Consider the following 24,081-nt stretch of genomic DNA (forward strand, 5'->3'; position numbering starts at 1 on the left):
CCGTCTCCAGCAAAAACGCTGGTGTGAAAGTAGCCTTAAAGGGAATGTGTCATCAGAAAATGTCCCATTGTCTTAATTACATTTTTAAGTTCTTATGTTAAACATATTTTTTTGAAATGTTTTTTTCTTTAATTTCCATGTCACTGCATTTTTAAAAAAAATCTAAAATTGTTCACAATGGCCACAAAGCCTAATTTGTCAAGACTTCTTGTTTAGAGATATGCTTTACAGCAGCCACATGGATCATAGACACAATGGACTGAAGGAGATCTCATTGACTGATTGTGTTCTTTTTATTGAAATCCTGTGCCTGTGATGATGATGAGATGACTGCTGAAAGGTGATCGCTACAGGACAGAGTGTGCTAGTCTATTATTAGGCTGAGCAGCCATTGTGCAAACTGCAGGATTTTAGGATTTTTTTTAAAATGTAGTGATATGAAAAATTGAAAAAAAAAACACCAAAAATTCTATTTACCATTTTTCTGGTAACACGTTTCCTTTAAAGCATCATAGTCCAATTTTTAGGGCATGATCTGCATATTTAATTTTTGTGGGATCTGCATATTTTGTGGGATCTGCATATTAATTTTTGTTGGTCATGAGTGGTTATTTTCTTACCTAAAAATCACTGATAATTTGACCAAACTTTGATCAGTTTAAGTTTATTGTATTTTGTAGTCAACTGCATGCTTTAAAGTTAGTTTTTTCATAAATAAACCTAATAGTGTAGTTGGACGACTGGTTTAGGGCTTGTTCACATCTCTGTCGAAGGCTGCGTTTGTCAAAAATAGCAGAGGAAAGTAATGCATGTGATCTATATGGACCTTTTTGTTTCCTTTGTCCAAATAGGAATCTTAATCCACAAGAGGTCACCTGAGTAGATCTGTGATAGTATGGACTCTGAGTTCTTGATTAATGTTTCTGTCACACTGAGTCTGTGTGGGCTATAATAAGTATAACTGGGGGCTTGTAACATGCTATTCGCTGAAAGTAAATGTTGCATGGCTTGAGACCCTGAGAGTGCATGCAATGACAAGTTGGTCTATTGTGAAGACCTCTCTGCATTCATTCTACTGTATGAAGAGAGTGATCTGTAGTATCTGCTCAGTGCAGCCATATTCCTCAGTTTTTATTTTTTTACACAGAAGTCAGAAATCTATAGCTCCATTTAGTTCAGACCCCGGAGGAATGCTGCCTGCCCTTTGCTAACTAGGGCAAAAATCTTTAGCTGACCACATATACCAAGGTTTTATATGGTTCCCATAAGCGAGTTAGAAAAATGCAGAGTATAGTGATCATTACCGCCTACATAACTGATGGGTTTGCTCTAATACTCTAAAAACATACAGACAGATCAATTAGAATTAGCCCCAGAGCGAGGTATATGAGACTTTGTTGTGTGTTGTGTCAACCTGCCCAAGGTTCCCTCTCCACCAGGAACTCAATATTAGCAAATAATGAAAGGGGAAAGTATCAAAAGGACCACAAGTCCCTATTGTTCTACATGAAATGGCTATAAGGATCAAGAAGCACCAGCCTGTGTTAAAGAAGACGGTATGGTTATATGCAGGGCTGGTTTTAGACAAAATGTGGCCCTGGGCAAAATCAAATGAGGGGGCCCAAATCTTGTAATAATGTGCTAAAACCACAGTCCGACACCCCCGCCGCTCAGCTGTTTGAGGAGTATGTGCGTGCTGTTCACTGCTGCTCTCCCATAGTTTTATCTGTGGCTTGTGTTGCTGCATCCCGATGCATGCTGCAGTTTGCTCTTCGGTATGAAAACGGAATGCATTTTTGGAGCGTTCTGTTCAGTTACGCTTTGTCCCCATGGACAATGAATGGGGACAAAGCCGAAGCGTTTTTTCCGGTATTGAGACCTTATGACTGATCTCAATACCGGAAAATGATAATACTAGTGTGAAAGTAGCCCTAGTGGCCTGAAGCGTGTGAAATTGGACCGCCATGAATGCGCCCACCTTTATGGGTAGCGAAGTGGCACCCTAGTCTGATGACTACACTCCTATCCATCTTCCTGGCCATAATTCAGAGCACATTACTGCAGGAGGTATAACAGGAGAGGACTATAACTCCCAGTATGTCTAAGCCATTATTATTTAATATCAGAGCACATTACAGGGGGACGTATAAGAGAATGGGACTACAATTCCCAGCATGTCCAAGCCATTATTATGTTGTAATGCACCCTGATAGTATATAATAATGGCCTGGACATGCTTAGAGTTGTAGTTCTCTCCTCTTATACCTCCTCTTGTAATGTACTCTAATATTACATAGCAACCTTGACATGCTGGGAGTTGTAGTCCTCTCCTCATACCTCCTCTTGTAATGTACTCTGATATTACATAACAGGAGGTATAAGAGGAGAGAACTACAACTCCCAGCATTTCCCTGGCACTTACATTGAATCCATACTTCTTCACATGCATTGCTGGTCTTTTTCTTCTTCATTACTTTACTGCACTGCTGAGCTCCGCCTCCTGTTCTGGTCAGTTGATGGTGAGGTCATCGCAGGTCCTTCATCCCCTCTTCTCTGCTGAGCTCCGCCTCCTGCATCTGACATTATGGCAGGTCCTGTCAGCACTGAGGTAACGATTTCTCTAATATGTACAGGGAGGGGACTGCATTGTAAAGTGCAGCTGTTCAGCTGTCCACCCGTTTGCTTCCTCGGACTTTCAGCTGAACAGCAGCACTGAAGCAGGGGGCACCTTAGACAATGGGGGCCCTGGGCAATTGCCCAGTTTGCCCCCAGAACGCCAGCCGGCTGGACCAAGAGGGGGATCAATTTTTCTCTTGCAACAGGGTCCTTTCTCCTCTATGTTCACGGTTTTTTGAGCATTGGTGCAATTCTATTAATTTTTTTTACCTATGTTTTACTGTAGGGTCTGTGTTTTTATGTGCTTTTAACACAAAATAGGGAGGACAATCATAGAGTATTGGTTTTTAATGCTAAAGGTCTCATTTTATGCAGTCAATCATCCATAAAAACACACCTCGCAATTATGCAGTTAATATTTCCTGAATGTTTTGTTGGCCATTACCTTGGTATCCCCAATGCTTCTAGACACCATTTAATGAAGCTTCCCACCACTAATCTGAGACCCCTGTGCTTTACTGTCCTGATATTACTGCTTCATCAGTGGGCTTTGATCAATTTGTCATTGAGATTTCCTTGTCAACCAAAATTTGGCAGCAATTCTGTACAATTTGGTGCAGCTGAATTTTACTCCCCTTTATTTCTCCACTATTGGTTTGAAGTAACTGCAATATTAGAACATTTATTGTGATTGCAAACCTCAGCCCCCGCTGCAAGACTTTGAAATCTAAAGAGTCAACCCAAATTCCTTCCCATTCTGTTATTGTTAAATTAAATACCAGAACCTGTGGGCTGCTAATTAATGTGCACTTTCCAGTTCCTGACACTGTGGTGTATACTGTAAACATGTTCCGAATGAAAAGTTATGTTTGAAGAACCCCAGGGTCTACTTGGGGTGACATGCTCAGTTAGCAAGTAGCTTACCGGAATAGATAATGCTGCATGTCGCTGTATACATTCTTTGACTTCTGAATTCCTGGCTTTGATCATTCCAGGCCACATGGAAGGAAAGAAATGTGGGCACATTTAGCTTTAAGAAACATGTTGCGGCCATACTAATTTCGACAAACTTGTCGTGTTTCTAAATTGTCTCATCTTTTTGCATCAGTGGTGTTCAAGTTTTGTGCAGGCATGACCCAAGTGCGGTACATTAACCCTAAGGACAGGAAGCTGAATGCGTTCTTATGTCTGGTACATTTCTGGTAAATGACCTCTGATCCTCACATCGTTCTTTTTATAATAAAAAAAAAGAATTCTTTTTCTTGAGACCAGCATTTTGTGCCAAAATAAATCTGTTAAGTTTTAAGTTTTAAGACTCTTCTTGGGCATAGCCGTTTTTCGAGAAGCACAAAAAGTGTCTAACATATATAATAAAGTTGGCACCAGTTTGGTGCATTTTGAGCCATAATTCTAGGGCATTTTCATTAGTCTTTCTCTCCCAGTGTATGTCACCACCAGATATCAAAACCAGTAGTGCCACTCACAGTACAATGGAAGGGCTGGTAGTATAGAAAGATCAAGATGGGCAGTGATCTGCATGAAAGTCCGTAAAGCTAGCAGGAAAACAATTAATAAATAAAACCAATAAATTAATAAAACTGCCAATAATTAATTTCAACATTTAAAATATTCTGTGAGTCACATTGTAATGAAACAAAGAGGGACTAAAACAAAGTCCGGGCAACACGTGGTTCTTTTTAACTGCCATGATCTACATAAGGTTAGCAAGATGATACCAATCCAACCAACCTCTTGCATTACTTTTACTAAATTGCAGTACAGATGTAGTAGAGTTAACGCACATGCTTAACTAGCTGTGTTAAAACGACACCTTAAATTGTTTTTCAGGGGCTTTTGTTGGGGATATCTGGATGAGTTCAGAAATTTGAGTTGAGTTTGTGTGTTAACTCTACATCTGTAGCTATACTACCGCTTTTTATTTTGTTACCTTTATACCTTATACAAAGAATTATCTCAATTATAATTATTTAATTCAAAAAATATGAAGATTTCATGGCATATTCCACAATTTCTGACCTCATTATGTTATAATCTTTCATGGACAGTATAGAATTTTGACATTTGTCTTTGACACTAATGTCCAATAACTATAAATAAAACAAAAAATACGAACTAAAGCGAATAATTTCCTTTTTAACTTTCACCAGCATGCCAAGAATATTAAATAAGAAATTACAGTAAAACCTGGACTCCTTCTAATCCGCTGTATAACATGATGGTTTAAAAAGCCTCCGTTCGCTGGCCACATGTGCGGGAGACAGCCAGGAAACTGAGTCAGTGCAGAGAAGGGATTACAGATTCCTCTGAAATATGCATTGTTTGAAATGGCCTCTGGTGACCAACATTCATGAATGGCTGATTTTACTGCAGCGACAAATCATCTGTTTTAATTATATCAGCCTACTTCGTGTGACAGCTATATTTTTAGCACAAGACGAGATGTGGATTTTAAACGGCAGCACAGGATAGAGCAAAGCAATAAATTGCTGGAATTAAAAGGTATAGCAAAATAATGAGGCTGCGATTTACAGTATATTAGGTTCAAGTTCTCAAGATAAATTTTTTTTTTTTTTTTACCTTAGTAGTAAGCATCTGCCATGGGTAGCCAGCTTTTTGGAAGTTCTGCTTTTATCTACATAGATAGATAGATGGACTGTAGCTGTAACGGCAAGTCTAAAGATCCACGTTCTATGATCAATAATTTTTTTCTTATATTTTTGGTATCTCCATAAAAGGCATTTGGCTGTATATAAAGCTGTAGTATACGTGGGTCATAAGTAAGATGTGGGGTCATGTAAAAATAAATTTTTTATTAAAAGTTCCTGCAGCATGGCCGCAGCATGGCCCCTGAAACAGAAGATTCATACTTGCCTGCTCCATGCCACTCCGCTCCCAGCACTGTTTACATCTGGCTGGCTATGGTATGGCCAATGACTGGCTTCAGCAGTGATGGGGCCACAAGCAGCACATCACCACTGAATCCAGTCACTGGCCGGAGCGCTGCATGTGACTATGCCCATAGTCAACCAGATGTAAACAGGACCAGGAGATGGAGGACCGGAGCAGATGAATTTGAATCTTCTCTTTCAGGGGCCATGCTGCAGGAACTTGTTAAAAAAATAATATTTACTGGGAAATTCCTTTTTTTGTTGTTTTCTGGGACTTAAGGGGGTTGTCCCATTTATAAAAAATGTATTACCTAGTCACAGAATAAGGCCTCATGCACACGACCATTGTTTGGGTACACATCCGAGTCGCCGTTTTGGCGGCTCGGATGCGGACCCATTCACTTCAACGGGGCCACAAAAGATGCGGACAGCACTCCGTGTGCTGTCCACATCCGTTGGTCCGTTCCGTGGCCCTGCAAAAAAAATAGAACATGTCCTATTCTTGTCCGTTTTGCGGAAAGAATAGGCATTTCTACAATGGGCCGCCCATTCTGTTCCTGCAAATTTCGGAAGGCACACGGGCAGCTTCCGTTTTTTGCGGATCCCCGATTTGAAGACCGCAAAAACGGTCGTGTGCATGAGGCCTAAGTAATAAAACATGTATCTCATGGTGGAGTCCGACTGCAAGGCCCCTCACCAATCCCATCCTCCGAGTGAATGGAGTGATTTTCATGTATGCCAGCGTTCCATCCGTTTCTATGGCACTGCCAGAGATGGCCAAGCACTGTGAATGGAGCTTCAGAGCTCATGGGCAAAATTGCCCCATTTACTCAGGATATACAGGAACTCCTTTCTAGTGGCTGGTGGGTTCCCCAGCAATCTGACTCCCACCAATGAAATACTTATCACCTATCCTATGAACAAGTGATAGGTTATGGCTGGAATACCAATATTGATAGCCTAAAATCTCTATATGGAATATGCTTAAAGGGAACCTGTCACTGGGATTTTGTGCAAAGAGCTGAGGACATGGGCTGCTAGATCGCCGCTAGCACATCTGCAATATCCAGTCCCCATAGCTCTGTGTGCTTTTATTGTGTAAATAAACCGATTTGATACATATGCAAATTAACCTGACATGAGTCCTGTATGTGAGATGAGTCAGGGACAGGACTCATCTCAGGTTAATTTGCATATGTATCAAATCGGTTTATTTACACAATAAAAGCACACAGAGCTATGGGGACTGGATATTGCAGATGTGCTAACGGCCATCTAGCAGCCCATGTCCTCAGCTCTATACACAAATTCCTGGTGACAGGTTTCCTTTAAAGGCAGTATTAGACAGCCAGATCAGACAGGAGATTGTCGGGAGGGAAGCGTTCCTTCCGGGCAGTCCCCTGCTCATCAGTGGAGGAGACCACTTCTATTACATGCAGCAATCATCTCCTCAGTATGGGGGGAAGTGATCGCTTATGCCATCGCTCTTTACTATACTGAATCATTATTTGCCAGCAGCAGATCGCGATTACACGTCACAATCTGCCGTCTGCAAGCAATGATTTTTAAACCCGTTGAAAGATTTGGATTGACCAATGAACAAGCATTTGCTCGTTTCTTAAGCTAATCGGCAGCAGTATTACATTGCCAGATCATCGCTAACGAGTGTCACTACGAATGTTCGTTAGCAATCACCTGGCAGACAATCTGCCAGTGTATGGTTTTACTTGTAGTTTGCACAGCCATTATCTTATAGCACATTTTATACAGAGGTTTTCAGTTTTATAGCAGGGTCATAGAGATGAGTTTTATTTCATGTGTACTCAACAAATTATTTGCTGGAATCTTAGGACTGTGAATGAAACCAAAGGTTCAGGGTTTAGTATACAGTTACTGTGCACTCTAGCCTTCAGTCTGTAGACTGGAAATCCTGCCGGAAATTGAACTAGGATTTGTTTCCATTATTTTGGATGTTCTCAAGGCCATACTTAATCTCCTGTGGTCTAGTCCATGGATAATAAACCAATGTCAGCAATTTTCCATTGGATATAAAATCCTTGCACCTGGTATTTACTATTATTGCATTTCTAAAATTGTTCTTTTAGTCAAAGCTTTAGAAGAGTCAGGTACACTGAAGATTGTCCGTCATCTAGTGCTTGACCGTGCCCCGTGCTGTTCCTCGGATACACCAGGGATCCACCCTGTCCCTGTCCTACATGATTTATGAAAGTCGCCTTCTCTTTCCTATGTGAATGCATTGTTACAGGTTGTGTGCCAGGTAATCGTTTGACTCTATCTAGTAAAGGTTAATAAGATGCAAAGAAGGCGCCCTCTGAAATAACATAATTGCATGTAGTGATGACAGAGAGGGGGTATAATTGTGCAAATTCATGGACATTACAATTGAAATAATTAACTATCACTAATCTGTGGTGGATCAGTATCCACAGTGGCTTCTCTTTCAGGTAGACAAAGGATCGGAATTGTTGAAATCTAACATTTCTTATCCTTCTCTCTGGGATTAGCCAACCTTGATGTATGTGTACGGACAGTATTACCAAAGGGAAAGACATGAGGAAACATGCAATATCCCTAGATACTGGCTTCTATATCCAATATTAGTATTTAGGGGCAGAAGTTTAGTATAAAATATTCTAAGGAACTCCTGGAGAACCTATTTAAATGCAGTCCTGGGAAAAATAAAGGCATACATGGATGTATTAACCATCTTGCATCATAGTAACCACAGAGCAGAACTTAGCCAGTGACTTTCTTCTACTTAACCACAAAACCTTTAAAAAAGTGGTATACCAATGTGAAAATCTATGCACAGGATTGAAGAATTACTTCAGCTGTTTAGTACATCATTACTTTTTGTCATTTTATACATTTATGGACTTACTTTCACTGTTCAAATCATGAAAGCCAAAAGGTCACAGAGAGTTAGAACTGCCATGGTTCATGGAGGAATACCTTCTCTGGTGGAGACATTTTCAAGTGTCCCGGATGATTTTGTTTTATGATAATATAATTCTATTTAGCACTAAAATGAGAAGGTGCCAAGGAGGATGTACATCAAATAGTGCAGTGTGGGATTGGTAAGGGCAGATGATAAGATTAGAAGAGTATTGTGCATTGAAGTCTGCAATGACGTTGCACAGAGATCCTACAGCTGCTGGAGCAGAAGCCAGTTGGTGATGGCTGAGCTCTCCATTTATTACCATCCCTGCATGAATGGTGCTCAATGAGCGCTGTGTATCCACATCAGGGTGTGGCATGGTGCTTCCCACTCCAGTCCTAGTGATCACAGGGGCAGTATAACTGCAGGAGCTTCAGTGTATGTCAGGAGACTGCATTTCTCCTGTAACTGAGGCTAATATGTCAGCCCCAGTTACAGGAGAAATCGGCAAAATAAAAAAATATAATGCTAAAATGCCCCCCAAATGCTCTTGTATGACCTTATGTGGGACAGAAAGTGTAAAATAAAGAACAAAAAAAAGATAAAACAATATTAAAAAGTAATTAAAAAATGCCACCACTATCCCACACTGCAGGTTCTAGCCTCGCCCCTGGTGACCTTCAACTATATATCCCCTATATTGAAATGAATATAACAGAAAGGAACATAATTTTAAAAAGTACTGTTTACTAAGTTATTATAATTTTAAAATTGAAAAACAGGCATTTTTTTAAATTAAAAAATAAAAACAAATATATGCTTACACAAAAAAAGTGGTATAAAAATAAAGCCCCAAAAAACATATAAAAACTATAAATAAAGAAGTTATGGCCTTCAAAGCCACATGTGGTAAAATAAATTATGTATAAGAAAAAAAAAACAGAATGGCCCTGATTTCATACCAGAATTCTGGTTTCAAAAGGTCGTAAAATGGGGCTGTCACGACTTTTTGCATTTTTTCACCTCTTATTCCAGTTCTGAAATGTAGGAGGGAAAGTGGGCACGGTTAGCTATGCTAATGAGTTCCACTCCAAATCTATCAGAGCCTTTTTTTTCTCACTCCAGCAGGGTGGTGGAGTAGGAAAATTCTAGAAGCTTTTCTAGACAAAAGTGTTAGATTTAAGGTTAAGACAAATGTATCAAACATACAGCATTTGATAAATGCTGCATAAAATCTGCCAATGCAGACTCGAGCAAAACTGACTTCAAATATTCCCCTCATGATAAATTCCCCCCAGTGTCTGGTCAGGGGTAAATGGCCCAGTGTTAAAGTCAATACATACAGTTCTAACAGCGATGGTACCTGAGGAATGTCGGCCTGACTGAGAGAGAACATTCCAGGAGCAGAATGGGAGAAAACAATGGTAGACAAGTGAAAGTCATTTTCACTGTGACCAATAAAGACAAGTACATATTCTTTAATTTTACTCAAAATGTATAGAACACAATTGCAGAAAGTGCCCCCATTTAATACGTAAAAGACAATTTTTATTTATTTATTATTATTGTAATTATTATCATATTACTGCATGTTCTATTGACTTCAGTTTTACAGTCTTATACTAGGTAAGCAGAGAGCATTACTATTTATATGAAAACTTTGCTTGCTCAACAAAAACAGAGTAAAAGAGAAGAGATAACAACTACATCCCGGAAAGATTAAATTGACAAGGTTTACACAACTTTTACAAAGCAATGGATAATATTTATATAAAATGGTACAGATGGAATTCATTCCGCGTCTCTGCTGTTACCTCATCTTGAACCTTGGGTCATTTAGTTTCCTTTTTATCTGCAATGTATGTTTCTAACTCTGGACTTCTAATTTTCTCAATTTATCATATGTAACCGCTGAGAGTATGGTAGAATCTGCCAATATTCTAGGGCGAGTATGGCATTACTGTCTTACTCTTCAAGAAGGCCATCATGCTAGCTTTCCTCTTCTTGGAAGACCGTCAGAAGCGGAAGTCAGGGTACAAGGGAATAAAAAGCTTAAACTGCACGAAATAGATGCAGTTGCTGGAATTGTAGAAGGAACAAGTTGTAAAAATGTCAGTAAATTTTGAACTATTCCAATAAAATAAGAAATGCTTTCAAACTCTGTTCACCTTGTTTCTAAGGCTACTTTCACACTTGCGTCTGAGACGGATCCGCTCATATAATGCAGACGGTGGATCCGTTCAGAACGGATCCGTCTGCATTATATTGTAAAAAAAATTCTAAGTGTAAAAGTAGCCTCAGACGGATCCGTCCAGACTTTACATTGAAAGTCAATGGGGGACGGATCCGTTTGAAGATTGAGCCATAGTGTGTCATCTTCAAACGGATCCGTCCCCATTGACTTACATTGTAAGTCTGGACGGATCCGCACGCTTCCGCACGGCCAGGCGGACACCCGAACGCTGCAAGCAGCGTTCAGGTGTCCGCCTGCTGAGCGGAGCGGAGGACAGACGGTGCCAGACTGATGCATTCTGAGCGGATCCGCGTCCACTCAGAATGCCTTAGGGCTGGACGGATGCGTTCGGGGCCGCTTGTGGGAGCCTTCAAACGGAGCTCACAAGTAGACACCTGAATGCTAGTGTGAAAGTAGCCTAAGATGTATAACTCCTTCAAAGAGGTTGTTTACCTTTAGTGATCTTTTCTACAGACCCCCCAGTGTGGTCAGACCTGTGGTGGTAATCATACTTGCCTTATCTACTGATGTTGTGCTCCATCTCCATCACTGTCCCCCTCAGGTCCCGATTCTCCATCTGACCCGTCAGCATCTGGTTTGGCGCCAGTTCGTGACAGGCCATAGAGGTGACCTGTCACCCATGCATTATGTCACTGGGTCAGTGATGCGTGGGTGACATGTCACCACTGCAGCCAGTCAGGTTAGGAGACACAGTGGTGTCCAAAAGCCTGCAAAGAGCGCATTGCGGTACTAGGTTGTCCCACTCCCTGACTACTGAGAGACTGTCCTCCTTTTATGGATTCAGATATACATGAAAGTGGGTTGTATCACTCTCTGTTCTGCTGAATGGGTGAAAGGCCTTAAGGGCAAAGGAGGTCGTGTCAAAAGGGCATTGCTCTGACTAATACCACAGGGTAAGAATAGCATGACTTGACAGCTACCAACTTGCTTTCTTCTGTGGCGTCAGTACCATTCCAATTCAGGAACAGGGTCATACCTGACAAACTGGTTGCTATGGGCGCATATCCTAACAACCACAGAATTTGCAGAATGCAGGATATCCCTAGCAACTACAGTCTCGGATCACTTATGTCTTCAGTAGACGGTAAGAGCTTGGACAGAGGCTCTATCTGTTAGGAGACTTTAGATGGGGAGCCTTCTTAAATGATTATACTTGGCAATGTAACACATACCTTTTAAGTGCTTTGTACTAAACAGAACAACTATTCTTTTAGCTGGGCTTGATCCCCTTGGGTATGTGTATGAGGCAGGTACCACTACTGCCAGCCATTTCCCATTGGCTCTAGGTTAAAGCCTAACACTGAGTGGTATAGAAATAATTTACGTGCATTAGATTTGGTACATTGCGCTCTTTATTTTCTCCATACTTGGGCATGAGACTCTTATATATACTACTTACTGTGGAGTCATGCAAGAGAAAGCTTGGCTTCATGCTAAGCATTTTTCATAGCTGATATGTAGCGGGAATTTGTTGTTGATATATTAAGTGGGCTGCAGTCAACCTCCGTATGGAAAAATGTTTTACATCCTTGTTAGTGTAACTGTAAATCTGTGCTTTGACGTCCATTGAAGTGATTATTCAAGCCTCCCACACACTCGTCCCCGGGTCCCTGTTGTAGCAAAGCAACTATTGTCAGAATGTTATGCCTTGATTAGACGAAATGCGAAGGATGAATATTGGAAATTTGAACTGTTCATTTAGCTCTAGGTGTGGGCTGCAGCGTCTAAATGGGGGGTTGTTTGGAAATGCAAGCCCACTTACTGCTTATGGAAAGTCCCGAAGTTAAAAATATGAACATGTAAATGCTTCGGATTTCATTGTAATAAACTTTTTTCAGCAAAAAATAAAGTGTATAACTATAAGGCATGGAATACAAAGCTGGTCCTTATATCAAAGGGGTTCTCTGGGCTATAGATATTGATGGCCTATCCTCATGATAGGTCATCAATATCAGATCGGTGGTGGTCCGACCCCAGCAATGAGCTGCGACGCTCTGTATACTATATAGTGGCTGTGCGGGGATACAGCAGATCAGCTCCCATTTAGTACACCGGTGCCAGAAATGAGTGTACGGAGACCTCTGCTTCCATTCTAAACACTGCTAGACTCTGGAGCCGCAGCAACCCACAACAGTCGATCAGTGGGACCCCCACAATTTAATGTTGATGACCTAAAGTATCCTGAGAATACGTTATCAAACTCTGTAGCCTGGAAAACCCCTTAGGCAACATAATAATGAAAAATGTATTCATTCCAAGATACCCGATCCAACTGCCCGGCCTTTATTTCCTCTGACATCTGCCATCGGGAGACAGTCAGGAGGCCCCCATACATGTTAGATATTCAGCCTATCGAGCTGAAATCAGCAAGTCTGGCTGACACTCATCTAATGTCTATGGCTACCTTTAGTTTTATGGAAAACCGTACCACATTTGCCATGACAAAGGGGTTGTCTCACTACAGTAAAGTTATCATGTAGAGAAAGTTAAGGCACTTACTAATGTATTGTGATTGTCCATATTGCCTCCTTTGCTGGCTGGATTCACTTTTCCATTGCTTGTTTCCATGGTTATGACCACCCTGCATTATCCATGTCTCCTGCTTGACCTCAATGTATTCCTACGAGGGGAAAAAGGTCTTGCAACAATCGCGCTAAGGGTCCATTCACACGTCCGCAAAATGGGTCCGCATCTGTTCCGCAATTTTGCGGAATGGGTGCGGACCTATTCATTTTCAATGGAGCCACAAAAGATGCGGACAGCGGGTGCTGTCCGCATCCGCACTTCCGTTCTGCGGCCCCACAAAAAAATAGAACATGTCCTATTCTTGTCCGCAGCCACAGACAAGAAAAGGCATTTCTATTATAGCGCCGGTCATGTGCGGTCCGCAAATGCAGAAATGCACACGGCCGGTGTCTGTGTTTTGCGGATCGGCAATTTGCGGACCGCAAAACAGTTGCGGATGTGTGAATGGACCCTAATCCTGAAGTATTCAGCATTCCTGCAATCACTACCAGTAACCTGCAAGTTACATTCTCATTATTCCACTGTTTGACGGTGAAGTCCTACCCCAAACATCTACAGTCACTTCTTATATCTCTAACTTCTGGCACTAAAAAGGATCACTTAAAATTCTGCACTTTTAAAGGTTATCGATTAATGAAAAACTTCCATACGAAGGTAATATAAAGGCATAAAACGAGTGCAGTTCTGTGTGCAGGATTAAAAAGATAAGGTGCAAGGGTGTGAATTTTATTACCGCCGCGGTATAGTTGTCAGCGCTTTCATACCATAGGGGGTTATTTAAACACTTCCCTACCAATGTTTGTTCAGTGTAGTTGGATGACTGCGCTTTCTAGGTCAACATTGTCTGGAAGGTTTTGTGAACTGTGCAACAAAACATTTAGTGGGACATTTCACATGCGGTTTTACTGAGTTGAGTCAAACTTTTCCTGTGGGAATAATATGCACGCTGTTTACTTTGAAAATGTCGTCAGTGTTGTGGGAGATGTGTGTGCATGGCGTAATGGCTTCTTTGTGAAGGTCTTTAGATTCTTCTGGGTTTATAATTCTTCATAGAGCATCTTAGTAGCTTTGCTGTGCATTTGTATTTGACTGATGCGTCCCTGTATGCCTTTCCCAAGGAGAGCAGCTGGGAGATAGAAGAGGCCCAGAGCAGAGCTGGCAATCTATCAGTTGTATCTGGTTTTCTGGCTTAAATCTTTGGAAAAAAAAAATCAAATGATGACCCATTTTTCTTTTGCTTTTCTGTCAAATGTAATAAAGGGACATTATTTTCCTGAAACGTAAGCAAACCATAAAAGTAACAAATGTAAAATAATAAATTGTAACAAAAAAAGAAGTGTATTTGCACTAGTGCTAGGCTCGAAATGGAAAAAATTCGCCAATCTGGTAGCAATTTGTAGGACATCCTGCAATATTTTCCTTTAATTTGAAAACCGATCAAAGATGAGAAAAAACTAATAAGTTTTGCGCTGACCTGCGATGGAAACCAAAACTAACAATAAATTGACATGTTTTCTTTTCTTTTTTACATTACGGCCACCATAAATGTGAAGATTGTCATCCAACTATGGCTAAATTATCACTTAAAAGTTTTGTTTGTCTAAGGGATGTAGTGGGTGTTTAGGTGAGTAAAATATACTATTTTGCTCAAGACCATACCATGAGCTACTGTTGTCTAATATCGCGGGGCCAGAGACCTAAGAGGTCACAATCTGCGACTTTTCCTAACTCACTCCAGGTCTAAAAATGTGGGCGGGGAGGGGACGAGCCGGCAGGAACGTCTCATTTATCATTTTCTACACCTGTTTTAGGCATAGAAAATGCCAGCAAGGAAGCTGGCTTACATTTAGACTGGCGCTGGATACGGTGAAGTTATATACAGACGTGGACAAAATTGTTGGTACCCTTTGGTCAATGAAAGAAAAAGTCACAATGGTCACAGAAATAACTTTAATCTGACAAAAGTAATAATAAATTAAAATTCTATAAATGTTAACCAATGAAAGTCAGACATTGTTTTTCAACCATGCTTCAACAGAATTATGTAAAAAAATAAACTCATGAAACAGGCATGGACAAAAATGATGGTACCCCTAACTTAATATTTTGTTGCGCAACCTTTTGAGGCAATCACTGCAATCAAACGCTTCCTGTAACTGTCAATGAGACATCTGCACCTCTCAGCAGGTATTTTGGCCCACTCCTCATGAGCAAACTGCTCCAGTTGTGTCCGGTTTGAAGGGTGCCTTTTCCAGACTGCATGTTTCAGCTCCTTCCAAAGATGCTCAATAGGATTGAGGTCAGGGCTCATAGAAGGCCACTTTAGAATAGTCCAATTTTTTCCTCTTAGCCATTCTTGGGTGTTTTTAGCGGTGTGTTTTGGGTCATTGTCCTGTTGCAAGACCCATGACCTGCGACTGAGACCAAGCTTTCTGACACTGGCTAGTACATTTCTCTCTAGAATTCCTTGATAGTCTTGAGATTTCATTGTACCCTGCACAGATTCAAGACACCCTGTGCCAGACGCAGCAAAGCAGCCCCAGAACATAACAGAGCCTCCTCCATGTTTCACAGTAGGGACAGTGTTCTTTTCTTGATATGCTTCATTTTTTCGTCTGTGAACATACAGCTGATGTGCCTTGGCAAAAACTTCGATTTTTGTCTCATCTGTCCACAGGACATTCTCCCAGAAGCTTTGTGGCTTGTCAACATGTAGTTTGGCATATTCCAGTCTTGCTTTTTTATGATTCGTTTTCAACAATGGTGTCCTCCTTGGTCGTCTCCCATGTAGTCCACTTTGGCTCAAACAACGACGGATGGTGCGATCTGACACTGATGTTCCTTGAGCATGAAGTTCACCTTGAATCTCTTTAGAAGTCTTTCTAGGCTCTTTTGTTACCATTCGGATTATCCGTCTCTTAGATTTGTCATCAATTTTCCTCCTGCGGCCACGTCCAGGGAGGTTGGCTACAGTCCCATGGATCTTAAACTTATGAATAATATGTGCAACTGTACTCACAGGAACATCTAGTTGCTTGGAGATGGTCTTATAGCCTTTACCTTTAACATGCTTGTCTATAATTTTCTTTCTGATCTCTTGAGACAGCTCTTTCCTTTGCTTCCTCTGGTCCATGTCGAGTGTGGTACACACCATATCACCAAACAACACAGTGATTACCTGGAGCCATATATATAGGCCCAATGGCTGATTACAAGGTTGTAGACACCTGTGATGCTAATTAGTGGACACACCTTGAATTAACATGTCCCTTTGGTCACATTATGTTCTGTGTTTTCTAGGGGTACCATCATTTTTGTCCATGCCTGTTTCATGAGTTTATTTTTTTACATAATTCTGTTGAAGCATGGTTGAAAAACAATGTCTGACTTTCATTGGTTAACATTTATAGAATTTTAATTTATTATTACTTTTGTCAGATTAAAGTTATTTCTGTGACCATTGTGACTTTTTCTTTCATTGACCAAAGGGTACCAACAATTTTGTCCACGTCTGTAGATCCACCGCCAGCTAAACAGCTGATTGGCGTGCCTGCTGGGGGTTGGATCCCCGCCAATTTTGTTGCAAGTGGTGGTTCTTCGTCACAGCTATGAGTTGCGGCATATTTAATTCTGGAGCACAGAATGCCGGAGTATGCACCTAATTTATGATGACTCCTGTACCTCTACATAAATTTAGTTACCGTACTTTCTCTGGCAGCACAGGAGATTTCAAAGACTGCTAAATCTCCCTGTAGACTGGCTCCACCAGAGTCGCTTTACTTGCTCATACTTGCGGTATGTTACCACTACAGCCAAACATACAGAAGGAGGGTTATCAAACTGGTGCACAAGGAAACTGGCTTAGTTGCCCATTGCCACCAATCAGATTCCAACTTTCAATTTTTAGAGCTTTTTGGAAAAAGAAAGGTGGAATCTGATTGGTTGGTATAGGCAACTAAACCATCTCTACTTTACACCAGTTTTGATAAATCTCGCCCACAGAGTTTTTGAAACGGGATTTATGAGCTCCCATTCACACATTGTTTTTTTTTCCTGTAGTTTTGTGTTAGTTTTAGAGCACACAGTACTTTTTTAAAGTTCTCTAGGTATAGTCTTGCTGTGGCTCTTTTACACCATTTACATTTGCGGTAAAAAAAACTGCAGAATTGAAAACCACATGTGAAAACGGCTTGTGCTGAGTTTACATTTAGTATTTCATATGTGGTTTGATCAGAAACAGTTGTAGGAATACTTTGCAGACCTGTTTTCTCTTGAAGTTCCAGGCTTTAGACATGCAGCAGAACAAGTTCAGCGAAAGTTTGCAGTTTGAGACTGAAAGATACCCAGAGGACAAGAACTAGGCCAATCATGGCATATAGACGTTGTAGAAAGAGGTCCTCTTCTCTGAACACCGCCATAGTGGCTCCCTCCCTGGCAGACCCAGATCTAGTGTTACATTGTAGACCTTTCATATGAGAAAAAAGTGGAAATTAATATTGTAACCAGACATGGATTACGAGTAGGCCGGCAGCGATCAGTGCTCTGGAGCTACATCGAATGGCCTGTGAAAAAGATGCTAGTGATCACCCAATGAATGAGCAGATGTTCATTCATTGGGGGATTGTGTCTTTTGGTCGGCACCTAAAATCATTGGGGGAGATTTATCAAACTGGTGTAAAGTAGAACTGGCTTAGTTGCCCATAGCAGCCAATCAGATTCTTCCTTTCATTTTCCAAAGGAGCTGTCAAAAATGAAAGGTGGAATCTGATTGGTTGCTAGGGGCAACTAAGCCAGTTCTACTTTACACCAGTTTGATAAATGACTCCCATTTTTTCTGTGCAACAGATCAGCCTGTAAAAACAAGGATCTGCTGCCCAGACACAATGAAACTGTATGGTATTGTAGCGATTCCTCATCCCCATACACAGTAGAAGATAAGGCTCTTATCTTTCTGTTCGTTCCTAATAATTGTCCATGTAAAAGGATCTTAAAGGAGTTTTCCAAGAGTTTTTTTTACGGATGACCGTCCCGATCCTCTTGATAGATCATCAGTGTCTGATCAGTGGGGGTCCAATCAGCACAGCAGCCTCCTCACATTGTACAGCGGCTGTGCTTGGTATGGCAATTCAGCCCCATTCTCTTCAATGGCTCTGAGTTGCTCCTAGGGCATGTGACCGATGAACGTGACGTCACATGGCCTAGGCTAAGCTGGAGAATGCTGCAGCGCTTCTGCGAGAACTGGTGCCTTCTGAAATAGCTGATTAGTGAGGGTCCTGGGTGTTGGACCCCCAATGATTAGATACTGATGACCTATCCAGAGGATCGGGACGGTCATCAGTAAAAAAAAAAAAAACTCTCAGAAAACCCCTCTAACAGCTGGAGTGCAGACAGAGGCTAGCATAGTCTTGGCACTTCTGAACTTTGCTGCGAAGCTTGATTTGCCAGTGCAACCACTGAGGAGTGTTATGAACCTTAGGCCTCATTCACACCGCTAGGTATGTGCATAGATCCATGCATATGTTACACCTCAGATCTGTAATAAGGGCCCATTATGTGTAACTTTCTGACACCGAACACATGTCCTGGGTCATTATCCTAAACGGCAAGCATTTGGGAAAGATAACAAGTGAGGGCCACCAAATCTATGCCTATTGACCCAATTGTCAAAATGTCACTAGAAGTCTGTTTGAGATGGATATTTGCTAGCAGGATTTGTGATAAATCTCTTGAGCGAGGTAGTCGGGTGTGTTTTCTGCGTTCATGCTTTAACTCACATGCCCTTCCTGAGTTTTAGATCATTGGCAGTGACTGATACAAGCAGACAAATGGTGCTTCATTAAAACTGCATTTTAGTTTGGAGTTGTAAGCAAGGCACAGTCTTATTTTATTTTCCAGCAGACTGACAGAAATTCCCGACGCTGACTCCTTCACCCCCTCCACTCCCTAACGATGGATATTTCGCACTTAATTAGTTCTGCTTGCTTGTCTGATTCAGGTTAATGTTGCATGTCTAAACACTGCTTTGCACAGTGTCTCAGGTGCCAAACTGCTGATCGGGTTATATATTTGGGCCAGTTTCCTTTTTATACATTTTTTTTTTCCTTAAAGGCAAAGGTCGAGTTTTCACCTGCTTCGTTGAACCAAGGAAGTGATTAGAAGTTTGTCAGGAAATAATTCTATTAGATTAATGTACCATTTGTTTGCCACTCATTTTTTGAATGTGTCTGTCGGAACGATTGTAATGGTTATATTTAGTTGGCCTCGAGTCCTAGGCGTTTGCTGTCACAACCGATTATGTATCATCTGAAATGACAAGCACTGAAGAAGTTTACTCAGAAAATAATGACTCTGTATAGACGGCAGGGAGAAACCAAGGATCACCCAAGGATCACCCAAGGCTCGTGGATTATGAATAGAGCAGTTTCTGCCAATGTTGATTGACGAGATGCAGCTCGGGAACTTTGCTCTTCCTACAGTGCTAAACCTGATCATCAGTGTTGTCATTCATTGTAAGCTTCACAGCTTTGTAGGACTAGCAGAAAATTATTCTGCAGATACCTGCTTGGTCCCTGGGTTGTTCAAGTTTAATCCCCTATAGGCCGCACCGATAGACCTTAGGGTGTAGAAGTAATGTTTGCCATTAATACTTTCTCTCCGTTTTTTATCCTATTCTGTTTTTGGCTTCATATGTTGCAAGAAAAAATACTGCCGATTGATGCACCACACAGAGAACCTATGGGTCTGAAATGACAGAGCATTAGTTACATGCTGTGCCCCAGAACTATTACTTTTGTAATATGGCATTGTACTAGGCACCGTACAGTGACTCGCGTAGTGCCAGGCTGTAAAGCTTCCTTGTGCCTCCATATGGACATCTACTCCACTTTTTGCCTATGCACTGATTCTACATGTGCATTTCTAAATTCTCATTCAAAGCCAGCATAGGTGCTCTGTGATTTTTGTAGGTCTAAGGCCTCATGCACAATGGAAACGGAAGCCGCGTGCCTTCCGCAATTTGTGCAACGGAACGGGCAGCCCATTGTAGAAATGCCTATTCTTGTCCGCAAAACGGACAAGAAATAGGACATTTTTTTGGCGGGGCCACTGAACGGAGCAACGGTGTGTGGTCCGCATCTTTTGCGGCCCCATTGCAAAAACTGCGGCTCGAATGCGGACTAAAACAACGGCCGTGTGCATGGGGCCTTATACTACAAAAGGGGGCCTCCAGCATAAAAGCTAGTGCGGACATGAATTGGGCATTTGCCAATTGCAACCAGTCACTTTTTTTTCTTTATACTCGCACTGAAAGATTGATTGACGCTACCTGCTCCATATTTTCTGCAATACTTTCATACAGTAGTCCCAGATCTTCACGTCAGAAAGTAGAGACAGAAATATTTTGTGTTGCCCAAAGTTTCCAATGAGAACATTTTTATTCTTCCTTCATCTAATGCAACGGGGAAGATTTAATATTGGTGTCTTAAATTGACCAAGCAGGCAGAAGATGCACCAAATTTATGAAGCTGTGCAGTTTGCCGCATCTTGCTAGCTACAGCGGGGGTCATTTGTTAAAGACTGGAGTTTTATATGGCAGTCTTAGTACAACGCCTGCTGGCATATGATGTGACCGATGTATTAAGAGGAGCAGACCAATTAATAGATTTGTCATGTCCGTAAGCCTGAAACTGAAACCTACGCTTCCAAGGACACGGCATAGATTTGTATAATTTCTGGTGTAAACTATAGTAAATGTTGTGCCCCTTTTGCTAAGCTCCACAGCTTTTTAAGAAAGTGCTGAGAGCATTGTGAAATCTCAAAGTTAAATTTTTTTGCCCAAAATGCAATTTGAGCCAATTTTTCAGGAATCTGGCAGATTTGTATTGGTAAAGCTACGCTGTTGACTTTTCTTTAGGAAAGTACTCTGAAAAGTAAGAGTTAAGGCTTTTCTGTAATTTACTGCACCGTTGTGTCAAGACTGCATAAATGTTCTACATGGACTACTATGAAGAAATTATTGAGGGCCTATCCCTCACAAAGCATATGTAGATTCCCTTTAAAGGGGGTTTCTGAGATACTGATATTGATGGCCTGCACTCAGGATAGCTTACCAATATCAGATGAATGGGGGTCCGACTACCGGCACCCCTGGTGATCAGCTATTTGAAGAGTTTGCAGTGCTTTGGTGAGCATTGTGGCCTCTTCGTAGGCCTGTGATGTCATTGTCATCGGTCACATGGCCGAGGCGCCGCACAGTCCTATTCCAATGAATGGGTCTGAGCTGCAATACCAAGCTCAGCTGCTATCCAGTGGATGGACCTGTGCTTGGTAAGCTGCAAGGAGGCCGCAACATTCAACGGAGTGTCCCAGCCTCCTCAAACATCTGATCGGCGGGTGTCCCACCTCCTCCGATCTGGTATTGATGACCTATCCTGAGGGTCCTGACACACGTTCAGGCTTTGATGCAAAATCAGGTGTGGATCATAGCAAGAGAGAAAGTATTAGGAAGAATACTACTTCTCCCCTTTTTTAATCCACTCCTGGTTTTGGCTTCAAAATGGATAATCCATCAATATCAGAATCTCCGAAAACTCCTTTAATTGTATTGCCGACAGCTGTAGTCCTTTCACAAGTGGGCCGCATTGGCAACAAGGACTGTTGAATTTTTCTGAAAATCAGTCCTAGCAAGTAACAACAGTGACAAGTCATCTGCTCCGAATAGGGTTTGCTGTTGGACCCTATAAGCCCAGTTATCGTTGGATCATGTTAGAACCTAGACCAACTCTGACCAAGGTCATGTGCATATAAACTAAATGTGTATCAATCTCCGCTTCATATCCACAGACTAATAGACAACTCTGCTTACAAATGTTCAGATTGCATCTCCCATGGCTGATCCTATTCCCCTAGCTTATCACTGGAGATAATTATTTATTACCCAGACCTGGTGGAGTTCATTTGTGTCAGGTCCTAATGCATGGAAATTTATGCTGATTTAAATAGCGTAAAAATTGCCTTTTAATAACTCTGTTGCAGCTGCAGATTGCCTACAAATAGAAGACGCAACAACATCATCATCCATTGCCATTGAGTCGGCCTGCCGGTCTACAATGCAGTATTACTGTTTTGCACTGCTCATCATGCTGCTGCCAGCAAGCTATTGTACGTCTATGAAATCGCCCCGGCTTAGAGGACGGATTTCTCCAGATAGAAAAAATATTAGACCGAATATTATTCTTGTCCTCACAGATGACCAGGATGTGGAATTAGGTGAGCGCTCTTTATGCATGCCTTTTATATATTTGCAATCCACAGAATGGTACAGTAGTCTAGTCTGAAAATGGATTTATTCTCCAGATTTGTTGCAGAGGTTTCATTCATCTGAATTGAGCTTGTTGTACAGGCTGCAGAAGCAACCCCATTCATATAAATGGAACTGATTTTCAGTTGCTGAAATTTCTCTTACAAGTCTGCCGCATGTGAATATGTCCTAAGTGAGAGCCTTATGTAAAGATATTAGCCCTTGTATAGTCTTTGTGGTGAAAGAACTTCTGACCCCTTACCCTAAGAGCTCATGCACACAAACGTATTTTTTATCTGCCTCCGATCCACATTTTTTCCAGGTAGGATGCTGACCCATTCACTTAACAAATGGGGCACACAAAAGATGCAGGAAGCACTCCATGTGCTAGCCGCATGTCCGTTCCCTGCCGTCCGTAAAATGATCAAATATGTCATATTCTTGACCGCATTACGGACAAGGATAGGACAGTTGTATTAGGGGACGGCCGTTCCGCAAAATGTGGAATGCGCACAGCCGGTATCCGTGTTTTACATATCCGCAATTTGCGGACCACAGAACAGCCAACGGTCGTGTGCATGAGCCCCAAGTATGATCTAGAATCTAAGATGTCATCTTAAAAGAACCTAAATTCAGGTAGTGAGACTAGAACAATTGCATTAAGAGTCATAATTGGTGCATGTAAATGGCACTTAATGAGTTCCAGTGGACATGCTGTATTGTCAAATGACGCTCATTAAAAAGGTCTCATAGATGAATCTATCAACTGGAAAGCCAGAAAATGTTGCTAATTTTGGTGCAAGTCTAGACCTGCTCACAGACATAGATTTGGTTTTGTTAGTTTTGGACAGTCTCGAAGGTGCGTGCCTTTTAATAAATTTGCCACTAATTATTCCAACTTTTCTTTTCTTAGCCTAGTATAGAGAGGAGTGAATTGATTTGTATGAGTTCTTCACCTGCTAGGGGCTATCAACGCTGATAAAGAATCCTCCCCTGTCACTTGATTGACAGGGCCGGACATCTTACCCGACACTAACAATCTCACACCTGCATCCAAGCACAGAAGCTAGCGGCATATGCACAGTCGCTGCTCTGGAAGCGGAAGGAGTGCGGAAGCAGAGCCTCGGCATTTGCGCTGCTACTCGGAGCAGTGGTGCACGAGCGAGATTGTTAGGGCCGGGGGAGATGTCCGGCCCTGTCAGTCAAGAGAAAGGTGAAGAACTCTTGTTGATGAGATGAATCAGATGATATTAATTGATTCCCTCATCTCTAGACTGGTGTAAGGAAAGCTAGTCTTAATAAGTGATAAATGTGAGTCACAGTACATAAGCTATACTGGGATTTTCCTTAGGGCAACATGCCCTATAGGTCAATGCTGATCATAAGAGCAGCGTGATGAAATTACAAAAAACAGGCTTTAGCATGAAGTACCATCATACAGTTTTCTTTAGAAGCAATTCTAGGAACATTTGCTGCAGTTTATTGTGTGTAGTGGTAGTGGTTTGTCTTAGTTCTGCCCCATAAGTGCAACATATGAATACGCCCTTAGGGCTGTTTCACACGAGCGAGTCATTGCAGG

General features: G+C 41.6%; 1 protein-coding gene across 2 annotated transcripts in view; it reads left to right on the plus strand.

Annotated features, from left to right (window-relative positions):
• Positions 1 to 24,081, plus strand: part of SULF1 (sulfatase 1) — a 108,953-nt gene that overhangs the window by 26,480 nt on the left and 58,392 nt on the right. For both annotated transcript variants that reach the window (XM_044293104.1, XM_044293105.1), the window contains exon 3: positions 22,238 to 22,471. In XM_044293104.1, coding sequence (XP_044149039.1) covers positions 22,312 to 22,471 — 160 coding nt within the window. In that variant the 5' untranslated portion in view covers positions 22,238 to 22,311. The remainder of the gene's footprint in view (positions 1 to 22,237; positions 22,472 to 24,081) is intronic.

Source organism: Bufo gargarizans, chromosome 5, assembly GCF_014858855.1.
Source record: "Bufo gargarizans isolate SCDJY-AF-19 chromosome 5, ASM1485885v1, whole genome shotgun sequence".
In the NCBI taxonomy this organism is placed as follows: domain Eukaryota; kingdom Metazoa; phylum Chordata; class Amphibia; order Anura; family Bufonidae; genus Bufo; species Bufo gargarizans.